At 47.9% G+C, this 13377-nt stretch overlaps 1 protein-coding gene across 5 annotated transcripts; it reads right to left on the reverse strand.

The window, feature by feature from the left end:
• Positions 1-322: 322 nt before the first annotated feature.
• Positions 323-5774, reverse strand: WDR45 (WD repeat domain 45). 5 transcript variants are annotated; one of them, XM_058535847.1, is made up of 11 exons: positions 5491-5774; positions 3984-4156; positions 3778-3852; positions 3584-3688; positions 2592-2700; positions 2381-2475; positions 1790-1869; positions 1469-1677; positions 1288-1389; positions 1059-1204; positions 323-810 (listed from the first exon to the last, which is right to left on the reverse strand). In XM_058535847.1, the coding sequence occupies exons 2-11, from the start codon at positions 4036-4038 to the stop codon at positions 701-703; spliced, it is 1086 nt and encodes a 361-aa protein (XP_058391830.1). In that variant the 5' UTR covers positions 4039-4156; positions 5491-5774; the 3' UTR covers positions 323-700. The 5 variants fall into 5 exon arrangements, with proteins under 5 accessions (XP_058391830.1, XP_058391829.1, XP_058391831.1 ...); XM_058535846.1 differs by having other exon boundaries at positions 3984-4055; positions 5491-5773; XM_058535848.1 differs by having other exon boundaries at positions 2592-2697; positions 3984-4055; positions 5491-5771.
• Positions 5775-13377: the final 7603 nt, after the last annotated feature.

Below are 13377 nucleotides of genomic sequence, written 5' to 3' on the forward strand. Positions count from 1 at the left end.
CGCCAGAACTGCAAGGCAGCAAGGGCTGCCGGGAAATCAAGTCTCAGCCGCGGTGTAAGGAGTTCCCACCCACTCCCGGGCGGGGCACCACCAGGGACTATTGCGGGTGGTGCTGCTGGCTTATGCACACAGTAGCCAGACATTGGAGGACATGCAGAGAGATGACAACGGGGACTGTCAGAGGGACCCAAGCAGGTTCCCACTTCCTTCCTGTCAGGGTCTGAGAGGGTCACACCTTTCCTGGAAACTCCTGCAGGGCCTTTTCAGCCTCATCTCCTCCAGGCCCCCCCCCCCCCCCCCCCCCCCGAGGTCCAGCCATAAATACCATTAAGGGCCTTTTATTAATTCATATTCATTACATCAGAGATCGTCTCTTCCTGGGAAGTTTTTTTAAATCCCCACAGGTTGGATTAGGGCACTCCCTCTGGTTCCCTAGCAGTCTTCTCCAGGCTGGGAGCCTCAGGGGGTCTGCTTCCTTCTCAGGGTCCCTGGCCTGGCCCTAGGGGCCCACAGTCTTCAAGGGCACACAGTCATCAAGAAGTGCTTGGGGGAAATGAGCTTTTTAGGCACTGCTCTGCTGAGTAGAAAGCGGGTGCTTGCCCCATTAATGCTTGCTGGCTGATGGCTTCCACAGCACTCCCAATCCCTCAAAGGCTTTGCAATATGCCACCATAGGTTCCTAGCACAACCTACAGGGTCCTTAAAAGTCATCGTCATCACAGATGTCAAGGTACACATCAAAAGCCTCTCTGTTGCAGTTTCCATCAGGAGTGAAGACGTACTTGTGGAAGGTCCCATCTACACAGATGGCTGGAGAGAGGAAGAGGATTGGTAAAAGGTTAGAGGCTGCTGAAGCCACACACTCCAGTCCTCTCAGGTGTCCCATGGCATAGGGTCTACCTCCAGGCCTTTGCCCACCTGCCATCCCACTTACTGATGATGGAGCTGAGCTACCCATTCTAGCTCCCTCAGGCTTCCCACGCCCTAAAATTCTTTCAGGTCCAACTTGCAGGGCTTTGCCCATGCAGTACCCCCAGTCAAGGGCCAGTCCTACTCACCAATGACCGAGTTGACATTCTTGGAAGTATTGCGACCAAAGGCGCAGATGCAGGCTGACTCAGCAGGCACGGTAAAGCTTGCCAGGCTCCACTGAGAGTCCACGTACTGCCCAATCATAGGCCCCACCTTGCCTACGCGAGCCAGCCTGCAGGCAGTACTGGCTAAGCCCAGGTGTGGTACATGGGCAGGGGAATGGGGATGCAGCAGGGTGGGAGAGGGAGTACTCACGCGGAGCGGCGGTTGAGGCGGGTATCCTTGAGAGCAAAGATGTGGACCGTACCCTTATCACTGGAAGCGCACAGGAAGGAGGAGTCATGGCTGAAGTTGATGCTGGAAGACAGACCAGCAGGGATGCCCACATGTCACATGGTGTGGGGTCACCAGCCCACCACACATACCCTCTGCTCACCAGTAGAGGGTGGCGGGGTCAGTGCCTCTGCGCAGCTCCACCAGTTTCTCCTTGGACTGCGTGTCAAAAAGGCGAATAAGGGTGCCCTTCTGGGAGGCCGAGGCCACTACAGTGCCTGGCTGGTTCAGGGACACGCAGGCCACATCGCTCTGATGTGCATTGATGGTAAATGGAGCAGATGAAGTTCCGGGCTTTGTGCTTGCCAGGTCCTGCAGTGGAAGGAGCAGTTCGGGCTTGGGGTAGTGTGGAGGGCAGGGGCCAAGGGTCCACAGGGGGAGCCAGCCCACCCACCTACACTTCTTTGCCCACTGGACGACTCACCACAAGTTGCAGACTCCCACACTTGTGTCCTGGGAACACTAGCAGTTGCTTCTCCAGGCTGGGGCAGAGGTCACAGAGCCCTAAGGTGTGAGGATGAAGTGGGGGTAGGCTGGTGAAGGGGAGGCAGGGGCCAGGCAGGGTTTCAGAATGGACAGAGCTGGATAAGGGCCAGACTTCGACCTTCCATGATGCATGTTACCCAAAGAATCCTCAGGGGGCTTGCCCTCGGCTGTGCTCCCCACCAGCGAGGCAGATTCCCTTCCTCCCTATGCAGCTGTGGCACCTCTAGGAGGCCCAGGGATCCCTGACATATGCACTCATGTCCTTACTAGGTGTTTTTGCTCTGCTATCTGGGGCACCCAGGGGTGGGGCAAGGTTGAGGGTGGGGAGAGAGAACCGGCTAAGGGATGGAAAGATGGATAGACTGGGAATATGAGCATCTCTCAGCCCTTCTGTGCATCTCTGTGCCAAGCCTCTCTCCCTGCCTCTTTCCCAGTTTCCCTGTGTGTGCCCCTTCCGTTCTCTCGTTTTTGCCCCTCTGCCCCGTTCACTTCCTCCTGCCCTTACACCTGCATATCTGGGTCCTCTCACCCTTGGGGTTGTCCCGGGTGTCAAACTCAAACAGCTTTCGGGGATTGTCAGGGAAGGAGTACACATAGATGCGGTTCCTCAGCACGATCACGATTCTGTGGGCATCACAACACAGGATGGCCATGAGGGGAGGGCAGGATGCACAGGCGGGGCTAAGCCTCTCGCCTGCTGTGGGGACCTCCTACCTGCCCCCAGTCCTCCTCAGGCTCACTTGTCATGGCGCATGCGCACAGCCAGCACTGGCTTGGTGAAGGTGAACTCCAGCACCAGCTTGTCCTTGGAGTCCTTGCCCTCCCGGGCATCGTCCCAGATCAGCACTGCTGGGCAGGTGGGTGCGTTGTCGGTGCCAAGGTTTAGGGTGAGGGGCAGCCCTGGTGACACAAAACCCACCCCTACTCCCCATGGGGCCTCAACCCACTTGCTCAACCTTTCGCTAATACCCAATGTGAGCCTCACACAGCATGAGCACTTTTGGACGTGATTCCTGAGAGAACAGGTTCTAGAAATGTTATACTCATTTACAAAGAGGAAACTGAGGCTTGAGGGGGTTGAGTATCTGGCCAAGAACCTCACAGTCAAACAGCAACCAAGTAGGGACTCACACCCAGGCCTGTAATTTCCCATCAGTAACTATCTGCCTCCATGGTCTCAGTCCATACCCCTAGAAGATTTCTGTGAGGAATCCTAGGGCTCTGTGACTCGCCTAGGGCGTCTCTTGCCATGTCCCAATGGGATCAACAAAAACTCTTAAAACAAGATGGTGAGTGGGGCTCAAAGCAAGAGGGTGTTGGAGAGACAGCTTGAAGATTTTAAAAGCTATTGGTTGTGTGACCTTGGATAAGTCACTTAACCTCTCTGGGCCTTGGTAAAAATGAGGATAGTGATACTTCCTACTACATAGAGTTACTGAGATGATTAAATGAGTTAATACATGTAAAGTGCTTAGAACAGTACCAGGCTCATAGCAAGTGCTCCATAGGTAAGGACATGGCATACAGGAGGCTTTCAATTAATGTTTGTTAAATGAAGACAAAACACCAAGCGCTTCTCTAGCTGTAAGATCCATGACTTCCAAGCTGTAGGCCGCACTGTGTGACTCCGAGGTACTCTGATATCTTCATCTGCCAGTGCCTCAGGGTGCCTAGGGGAGGCCAGGATTCCAGGGAATCTGGGCCAAGGGTGGGATGCGATGAGGGCACTTACCTGAGATCTCTGAGAACTTGGGGCTGCTACCACCGCCCACCAGGGCCAGCAGGTTGGAGCGGTGCAGCATTTCCACCAGGCCCATGCTGCCCACCTGCTCATGGTCTGGACAAGGACCAGGATGTCAGTGGGGGTGGGAGCCAATGCCCAGCCCGTCCTTTCTGCCCATTGCCTCTCCCCCACTGATGGCTCACCCAGATGCCCTTTCTCCATCAATGGCTCCACGTTGTAGATGCGCACACCTGTCTCCATGGCACAGCAAAAGCAGCCTGGGGGATGGGAGGAATCCGGACTGCCTCAAAGGATGCCCAGGTGGGAAGCTAGGGGCCCAACACCCACCTCTGGCCTTTCTCTCTCTCCCTCCCTTCCACAAGGATACAGGTGTGCTAGCCTCTCTCACTTTGGTCTTGGTTGAAACGCAGGCTGGTCACTCCTCGAAGTGGCTGCTGAGTCATGGTCCAGGACTGCTTTCCTGGAAACAAGTGGGGGTAGGGTTGGAAAGAGTATGCCCTCTGAGTCCTAGAACTCCAGTCCCCAACTGATTTCTTCTTCCTCCTCCCACTGCTATCAGGACTGCAAAGAAGACAAAAACAGGGAGAGCCCTGGGGTCCACACTCTAAGCTCCCAAGACCCTAAACAGCAGGGCCAACAACCTCTCTAACTTCTCACACTAGGCCCAGTTCCAGGCCTAGCCTGACCTGGACCCCCCACCTCCTCCTTACTCCCCAACCCTCACTGACTGCTTGTCAGGAAGCAATGGGGTATGCGGTGTCCCAGTGATATCTCCTCCCCGCCCCCAGCCAATCCTGGCCCCAATGCCCAACATGGCCTGGAACCACTCCCCACCCACTTGTCATCTTCACACCTGGACCTAGCACCCAACTCCACCTGTCAGTAAGTGGGGAAAGGGGGCTAGGATATCCACTTCTTCCTTCACCTCCCTGACCTGACCCTGAGACCTGCCATGGTTGGTCCATCCCCGACGGGAACTCCTTTCCTTATGCCCTTCTGACATTCCCAACCTATTCCACCACCCAGAGCCCTCTCACAACTTCCCTCCTCACAGGCTTCCCCCAACCCCTTCAGGATCCCATGCCTACCTCAGGACAACCCTTTCTCGTGCCAAGCTAACTTCTGCCCAACCAAGGCCAACTGAACACTCCCCCAGATGCCCTTATGTCCTGCAGACCCTACCTCAGGTTTCCCCTATCACTCCAAATCCCCTACCCCTGGGACATCCCCTTCCATGCGCTCAGCTGTCTCTGATTCTGACATGGGCTGGCTTGGAGCTACCTCCAGGAATCCCATCCCCCTAAGATTCCTCCTCCAGACTCCCTATCCTCTCCCCAAGATGCTGCCCCAAGGCACCCCTACCCCTTCAAGAACCTTTCCCAGGACACACACCTCCCAAAACCCCTACCTGGGACAACTCAACCCCCCCAAGACGCCTGCCCCAGACCCCTCTAAGATTCCTGACATAGAGCCCCCATACTTACTTCAAACCCCTGTTTCTCTAAGACCTTTGCCCAGGCACACTCCCTCCCCATCCTCCAAGATCCAAATCTCCTACCTTCCCCCCTGAACCACCTCCACCAGACCACCCCACTCCCCAAAGACCCATTCTTTAGACAGCTCCACCTTCCAAGATCCCCTTTTTGGGACCCCCCCCCCCACTGCAAAGGCCCACGCCACCCAAGAACCCTGCCCTGGGATGCCTCACACACCGCCCCCCGCCACTTCCTCATGTCCAAGACCGCTGTCATACTCCTTCCAACACCAGCACCCACTCAAGTTCCCTGTCCTAGATTCCCCCATCCACCAAGATCCTTGCTCAAAAGACCCCTCACCCTCTCCCAGACCCCAACCAATTCTGGGATCATGCCCCAGCTCCCGCCGCCTGCACTGACCTGATCTCCACGCGTCCCCGATCTCAGCCCGGGTTCTCGGTGCCGCCCGCGGCCCGACTTGCTGACCTCGCGGGCCTTGACGCCCGGCTCCGGTGTTTACATCAGGTCTCACTTCCGGGGGAGGGAGTCTGTGACCGGAAATGACTCATCCAGGCCGGAAAACCCGGCTGCAGCACTCCTCGCCTAGGTTCCGTGTCTTTGGGGCAAACGCGAGGGATACCAGCGTCCTGACAGGGCGGAGGGTTTCCCCAAGGGCATGACTGAGGGAACCGAGGACAGGTGGGCGAGAGAGAACCTTCCCCGGCGCTGAGCGGAAAAGAGCCGAGAATTCCTCACCTCGGTTCTCCTTGGAGAGCTAGAGGCGTTAACCTTCTGGGCTAACAAGACTTGGACCTCCGAGGTGGGCTAGAGTGGCCTCCCCTGTTAGCAATCCGTAGTCCTCCCAGACTCCTAGAGAGGCGACTGAGGAGCCTCGGAGCGGGGCCTGACCTTGAGTCCTTGAAAGCTGAGACTATCTTCTTGGCCAGGGGAAGCCAGGGAAGGGAATACCCCCGCCTCCACTTTGTTGTATTTACAAAATGAAAAATGGTCTTTTAATGGCAAGAGGTATAAATGTTTACTGTGGGAAAAAATGACCGCGGTTATGTACATACTGGAAATATTTTTTAATTCAGCCTTTAAATTTTGAGATAATTGTGGATTCACATGTAGTTTTGAGAAATAATACAGAGAAATCCCACGTACTTGAACGGTTTTCCCAAAAGGTAACATTGTAAAACTATAGTAAAATATTACACTCAGAATATTGACATTGATACAATCCACCCATCCTTTACTTTTTTCCAAGTATTGTTTTGATGTTTTAAAAAAATTATTATGGGGCGGCCTGGTGGCGCAAGCGGTTAAGTGCGCGCGCTCTGCTGCGGTGGCCCGGGGTTCTCAGGTTCACATCCTGGGCGTGCACCGACACACTGCTTGGCAAGCCATGCTGTGGCGGCGTCCCATATAAAGTGGAGGAAGACCGGCACGGATGTTAGCCCAGGGCCAGTCTTCCTCAGCAAAAAAAGAGGAGGATTGGCAGATGTTAGCACAGGGCTAATCTCTCACACACACACAATTATTAATATATAATGGACATCAGTTTAATTTATCCTTTTTAACTGATTCTCGGTATTCTGTGGAATAAATGTAGCATTGTTCAGCTGTTCCACTAGTGATGGCCATCTAGGTTGTTTCACGTAGTACTGTGTTGTCAACATCCATGGACATATTTACTTTTGAGTTTTGGCCCCATATACTGCCCTAGGCGTGACTCCATTGCTATGCCCCTCAGCAAAGCCAGTCTTCTGGCTTTCTTCAGTCTCTACTTCCTTGTGTCCCAGACCATATTTAACTTAATTCAGTTTGGTTTCTGTCACTCCCATGTCTCTGAGATTGCTCTTAACCAGATCACTGGTGAATAATAATCTTGCCAAACCAGCAGTCACTTCTCTACCCTCTCCTGTGACCACTCAGCACTTTCCACAGTTTCTTGCTCTCACTCTCTTGGTTTTCTACTACATCTCTGGCTGCTCCTCCAATTTTATCCAGTTTCCAAATATTGGAGTATCTTTGGGTATGATCCTGTCCCCCTTACTTTGTAGCCAATATTCTTCCCTAGGTGACTGGTGGTCTAGTGGTTAAGATTTGGTGCTATCACCATTGTCGCCCACCCATGTCCCCGTCAGGGAACCACATCACCCATCTGTTGGTTGTCATACTGTGTCCACTTCATGTTGCTGTGATGCTGAAAAGCTATGCCACTGGGATTTCAAATACCAGCAGGGTCACCCATGGTGGACAGGTTTCAGCGGAGCTTACAGACTAAGACAGACTAGGAAGAAGGACCTGGCCACCCACTTCCAAAAAAATTGTCAATGAAAACCCTAAGAATAGCAATGGAGATTGTCTGATATGGCGCCGAAAGATGAGAAGATGGTGCAAAAAGGCTGGGCAGGGTTCTGCTCTGCTATACACAGGGTCAGTAGGAGTCAGAATTGACTCGATGGCACTAACAACAAAGGTGACTTCATCTTGTCTTGTAGCCTTAATTATTGCAAATATTTGGAAGATCCACTAATTTAGGCCTCTAGCCTAGACCTCTTTCCTGAACACCAGACTCACATATGTTATGTCCTATTTGACATGTTCAGTCTCTCAAATTTCCCTGGCTCACAAACCCTGCTGTCTCCCTCATCTGAACCAATGGTATCATAACACCCAGTCTGTCACTCAAGTCAAAGAGCAGATATTTCATGCTTGATTCTTCTCCATTATCATTGGCAAATTCTGTTGGTCTCACTGTCAAAAGGTGTCACAAATACAACCCCTCAGTCATGCACTTTCAGTCAAGATGGAGTAACAGGGCCCAAATTTGCCCTCTTACATGAAACAACCCACCCCTCTCCCCCCCAAAAAAGCCAGAGAAAATACATGAAATAGTGTTTTTCAAGACATAGACATCAGGCAATGAAGGACAGTGATCCCTGAGTAATGAGAAACAAGGTGAGCCCTACAATTGCCCTAGCATACCGCTTGGAGAGTTTCTATGCTATGGCACAGGAAAGGGAGACTGAGGCAGAGCCTGGTGGCCTCCCTAAGTTGAGATAATCCAGAGAGACAAGAGCAGCTAGAGTTCAAAGGACAGAATATCAGGAGAGAGCTGCACAGAAAGAGCACCACAGAGAACTGCAGAGGGTCTACCTTGAGGAGTCAGTTGAGTACTGATCAGTGCATGCAAATGAGGAAACTACCCAAGGCCAGGGAAAGAGCCAACCAAATGGATTAGAGGGAACAGGGCCTGGAACGCAGGCAGAGGATAGTGCCTGCTCCCACCAGCCAGAGTGGAAAAACTCATAATTCACAGGGCATAGAATACGCGGGAGGATTTTACCTCAGTCATGGGAAATAATTAGCCCTAGACTTAGTACTGCTCCAGACCCACTTAACAAATCATAAAAGGAATACCATGCAAGATCAAGCTGTCTCCAAGTAACTCAGTACAAAGGTCAGGAAGATTTATAGGAATAATAATAATAGTAATAATAATAAAAACTCCAGCACCTAAACAGGTAAAATTTACAATGTCTGTTATCCAAGCAAAGATGACCAGGCATAAAAAGAAGCAGGAGGTACATACTACAACGTGGAAGAATATTGAAAACAGTATGCTAAGTGAAAGAAGCCAGTCATAAAGGACCGCATATTGTATGATTACATTTATAGGAGATGTCCAGAATGGGCAAGTCCGTAGAGACAGAAAGTAGATTAGTGGTTGCTTAGGGCTGGGGGGTGGGGGGAGGCGATTGGGGAGAAAAGGGCAATGACTGCTAAGGGGTATGGTGTTTCTTCTTCAGGTGATGAAAATGTTCTGAAACTGTGGTGATGGTTGCACAACTCTATAAGTATACTAAGAAGAACATTGAATTGTACACTTTAAATGGTGAATTATGTGGTATGTGAATTATATCTCAATAAAGGTGTTATTTAAAAAAAAGAAGCAGGAAAACGTGACCCATAATAATCAATCAATGGAAACTGATCCAGAATGGGCACAGATATTAGAATTAGGAGAGAATGATGCTGAAAAAACTATTAAAACTGTACTCCATATGTTAAAAAAGTTAAGCAGAGACATGGAAGATATAACAATACCTAAATTGAATTTCTGAAGATGAAAAATAGAGTGTCTGAGATGGAAAAAACACTGGATGAGATTAATGACTAGACATTGTGGAAGAAAAACATTAGTGACTTGAAGTCCTAGCAATGGAAACTAACAAAATGAAACAGAGGAAAAAAGAATTAAAAAAATAAAAATAAAAAGAGCATAAATGAGCTGTGGGACAATTTCCAGTGGCCTAACATGCGGGGAAATAGAATCTCCAAAGGAGAGGAGGGGGAACAGAAAAAGTATATGAAGAAATAAAGTCCTAAAACTTTCCAAAATTAATGAAAAATATAAACCTACAGATCCAAGACGTTCAATGAACCCCAGCACAAGAAACATGGAAAACACTACACAAAGACACATTGTAATAAAATTGCTCCAAACCAACAATACAGAGAAAAATCCTAAAAGCAGTCAGAGAAAAAAGAGTTGTTACTTAAGAAAAAGAGAAGAATGATATCAGATATCTTGTCGAAACAATGCAAACAAGAAGATAGTAAAGCAATATCTTTAAAGTGCTGGAAGAGGATGACGTTTTCTGAATATCAGAGTAAGGAACTTCAAAAATCCATTCCTCGATAAAGAAGATGTGGTATATATACACAATGGAATACTACTCAGCCATAAGAAACGATGAAATCCAGCCATTTGTGACAACATGGATGGACATTGAGGGTATTATGCAAAGTGAAATAAGTCAGAGGGAGAAGGTCAAATACCGTATGATCTCACTCATTAAGTGGTAGATAATAACAACAACAAACACATAGAGACAGAGATTGGATCAGTGGTTACCAGAGGGGAAGGGGGGAGGGAGGAGGGCGACAGGGATAATTAGGCACATGTGTGTCGTGATGGATTGTAATTAGTATTTGGGTGGTGAACATGAGAACATGATGTAATCCATGCAGAAATAGAAGTATAATGATGTACACCTGAAATTTATACAGTGTTATAAATGAATGTTACCACAATAAACAAAAAATTTTTAAAAAATCCACTCCTCCACAAAAGCAATGAGAACACTGGCCAAAAAAAAAAAAAAAAAAGGCCCAAATCAACTTTTTGAGAACTCTAGAAATTAGCCAAATGCTTGTAACTATCCAAGGAGCATTTTTTTGAGAAAACTGCCTGAATCTCGGTGAGAATGAGCTTTGTGGCATTTTTTTTAAAGGCTTTATTTATTTATTTATTTATTTATTTTTTCCCCAAAGCCCCAGTAGATAGTTGTGTGTCATAGCTGCATATCCTTCTAGTTGCTGCATGTGGGACGCGGCCCCAGCATGGCCGGAGAAGCGGTGCGTTGGTGCGCGCCCGGGATCTGAACCCGGGCCACCAGCAGCGGAGCGCGTGCGCTCAACCGCCAAGCCACGGGGCCGGCCCAACTTTGTGGCATTTTAATGTGCCTTATTCATATCCCCCTCTCCCCAGCTCCATTGTACCAATGAAATCCAACAGTCTAGCAGGATGGAGGGAGGAAGATGGGCTTGGAGCTCCCCCAAAAGCTCCCTTTCTAGAGAATTGTCATTCTTCCTTTTTAATCACATGTTAACATAGATAACATTTTTCCAAAACAAACAAAAAATATTTAGTGAGAAGAGTGGCATTGTTTTACATTTCTGCAAATCTCCTTAATGTTTGATTTGATAGAAGACAGCTAGATTCTCATATCTGCTCCAGCATTCAATCTTTTGTGATATCACATATTGTGTGGCCTCTGGAAAACTCTACTGTACACCATGAGAAAATCAGTATGAAAAAGGCAAATTATGTCTTAGTATCGTGAAAATACTTCTGGCCTGCAGACCCCTTGGGTCTTGGGGACCCCCAGGGATCCTGGGCCACACTCAGAGTTACTAATAAAAGTTGTTAAAGCTTCTGGGTATAGAAGTACCACCCCACCCTCACCTCCACAATGAGTGTTTTACTTCACCTTTATACTGGAGTAAATAGGGCTTAACATCTTATTTGAATTAAGATGGGTTCCTAAGTCTTTAAATCCTTTTTAATTTGCTTTTCAAACCAGTGGTCTAGTTATTTACTTAATGCTATATATTAATAGGACAGTCACCTGAGAATGAAGAACGATGCATATTCCTGTCATACAAAGTTGTTGTGAGGAAGAGTGTCAGGATTGAAAAGGACCAACTTCCAATGACTGAGTAACCTGTTGAAGAAATCCAAACTTGGATGAACATTTAGGCATTCCAGATTTGTGGGAATGAGTTGTAAGTATCTACATCTCAGTCAAAATCTTTCTCAAAGCATGAATCTTGAAGCTAAACATGACTATACTCAGACCCAGTTGGGCCAACTTTAATATTAGAGTCCCTCCCTGGAACATTTCACTTTCTTTTGTGGATGTGACTCACTGAGTTAATCTCCTTTCTCTAATGCATCCTGGAAAATGGCTTGTTTGTGGATTGAGGAATTGTTTTACTCTTATGTTTCGAAAAGTAGCAGCCTGATTTCCATGTGCCTTCATTTAACAACTAATCATTGAACATTCATTCATTCATTTATTCAACATTTATTGAGTGCCTACAACACATCAGACACACTGTACTAAGTGTTGGGACTAGAACAGTAAGCAGAACAATGTCCTTGTCCTCAGAGGAGAAAGGTGATGAATATATATATAAGTACTATAGAGAGAAAAAGGATTAGCAGATAGAAAGGGCTGGGGTAGAGGTAAGAGTTGCTATTTTATTTGGGGTAGTCAGAGAAGCTTCTGTGATAAGATGACACTTGAGCAGATATCTGAAGGAAGAGAGACGATGAGTCATGTGGAAATTTGGGGGAAGAGCATTGCAGGCAGAAGGAACAGCAAGGATATCAATGCAGCTTGAGCAGCTCACAGAGGTATGGGGTAGGGACAGATCATGCAGGACCTTGTAGGCCATTTTAAAGGGTTTGGCTCCTATTCTGAGTGAGACAGAGAGCCATTTGGGGGGTTTGGAGCAGAGGAGAGAGACATGACGAGAACTGCCTTTTCAAAAGAGCACTGGCTGCTATGTGTAGACCAAGGTGGCAGCAGAGGAAGCAAGGAGGGCAGTTAGGAGGCTATTGCAGTAAATCAGGCAATGGTTTTTGGTGGCTTGGACACTGGGCAGTGGAGGATATAAGAAGTATTATGGAATTATTTTGAAGGTAGAGCTGAAGGGATATGTTGATGGATTGGATATAGAGTGTGGGAAAGATAGGAGTTAAGAATGATTCAAAAGATTTTAATTAAGGTGTGAGTCAGCTGGAGGAACAGATTTGAGAGGGGAAATTGGGAGTTTGGTTTTGTTTTTGTGAAGTCTGAAATGCTTACGAGATATCACATAGAAATGTTGAGTAGGTTGTTGGAGATGACTGAAGATCAGGAGAGAGGTACAGGCTGGAGATAGAAATTTAGGAGTCGTTAGAATATCAATGTTATTTAAAGCCATGAGACTAGAGGAAATCACCTAGGAAGTGAATGTAGATGAGCAGGTCAGAGGACTAAGGGGTCGAAGGCCCCTCTGGGGCCTTTCCAAGGTACAGAGGTCAGGAGAATGAGGAGGAACCCACCAAAGACTGAGCAGGAACAGCCAGTGAGGCAGGAGCAGAATCAAGAAAGGATTTCCGGAAGCCAAATGAAAAAGCATTTCAAGAAGGAAGCCATAAGCTGCCAAATGTTACTGAGAGGGAAAGATGAGGAGCACCCACTCTGTGCAGGCACTGGACGTATGAAGATGAACCAGAAGGCTAGGCACATAGTAGGTGTTTCTATACTTTTCAATATAGTAAAATACACATAACATAAAATTTACCATCTTAACTTATTAATTTTTTTTTATTATGGGTAAAAAATACAGACCATAAAATTTACCATCTTAACCGTTTTTAAATGTACGGTTCAGTAGTGTTAAGTATATTCACATTGTTGTGAAACAGATCTCCAAAACCTTTTCATCTTGTAAAACTGAAACTCTATATCCATTAAACAACAACTCCCCATTTCCCCCTCCCCCCAGCCCCTGGCAACCACCATTCCACTTTCTGTTTCTATGAATTTGACTGCTCTAGATATGTGATATAAGTGAAATCATACAATATTTGTCTCTGTGATGGGCTTATTTTACTTATCATAATGCTTTCAAGGTTCATCCATGTTGTAGGATGTGTCAGAATTTCCTTCCTTTTTAAGGCTG

The sequence above is a fragment of the Diceros bicornis genome, chromosome X (genome assembly GCF_020826845.1).
Source record: "Diceros bicornis minor isolate mBicDic1 chromosome X, mDicBic1.mat.cur, whole genome shotgun sequence".
In the NCBI taxonomy this organism is placed as follows: domain Eukaryota; kingdom Metazoa; phylum Chordata; class Mammalia; order Perissodactyla; family Rhinocerotidae; genus Diceros; species Diceros bicornis.

Coding starts and splice junctions, on each gene's coding strand:
- WDR45 (XM_058535845.1), bottom strand. CDS start 3,004: ATGGGAAATTACAGGCCTGGGTGTGAGTCCCTACTTGGTTGCTGTTTG. Junction 2,476..2,591: donor GTGCGCATGCGCCATGACAA/GTGAGCCTGAGG, acceptor TGATGCCCACAG/AATCGTGATCGTGCTGAGGA. Junction 1,205..1,287: donor CGCCTCAACCGCCGCTCCGC/GTGAGTACTCCC, acceptor TACTGCCTGCAG/GCTGGCTCGCGTAGGCAAGG.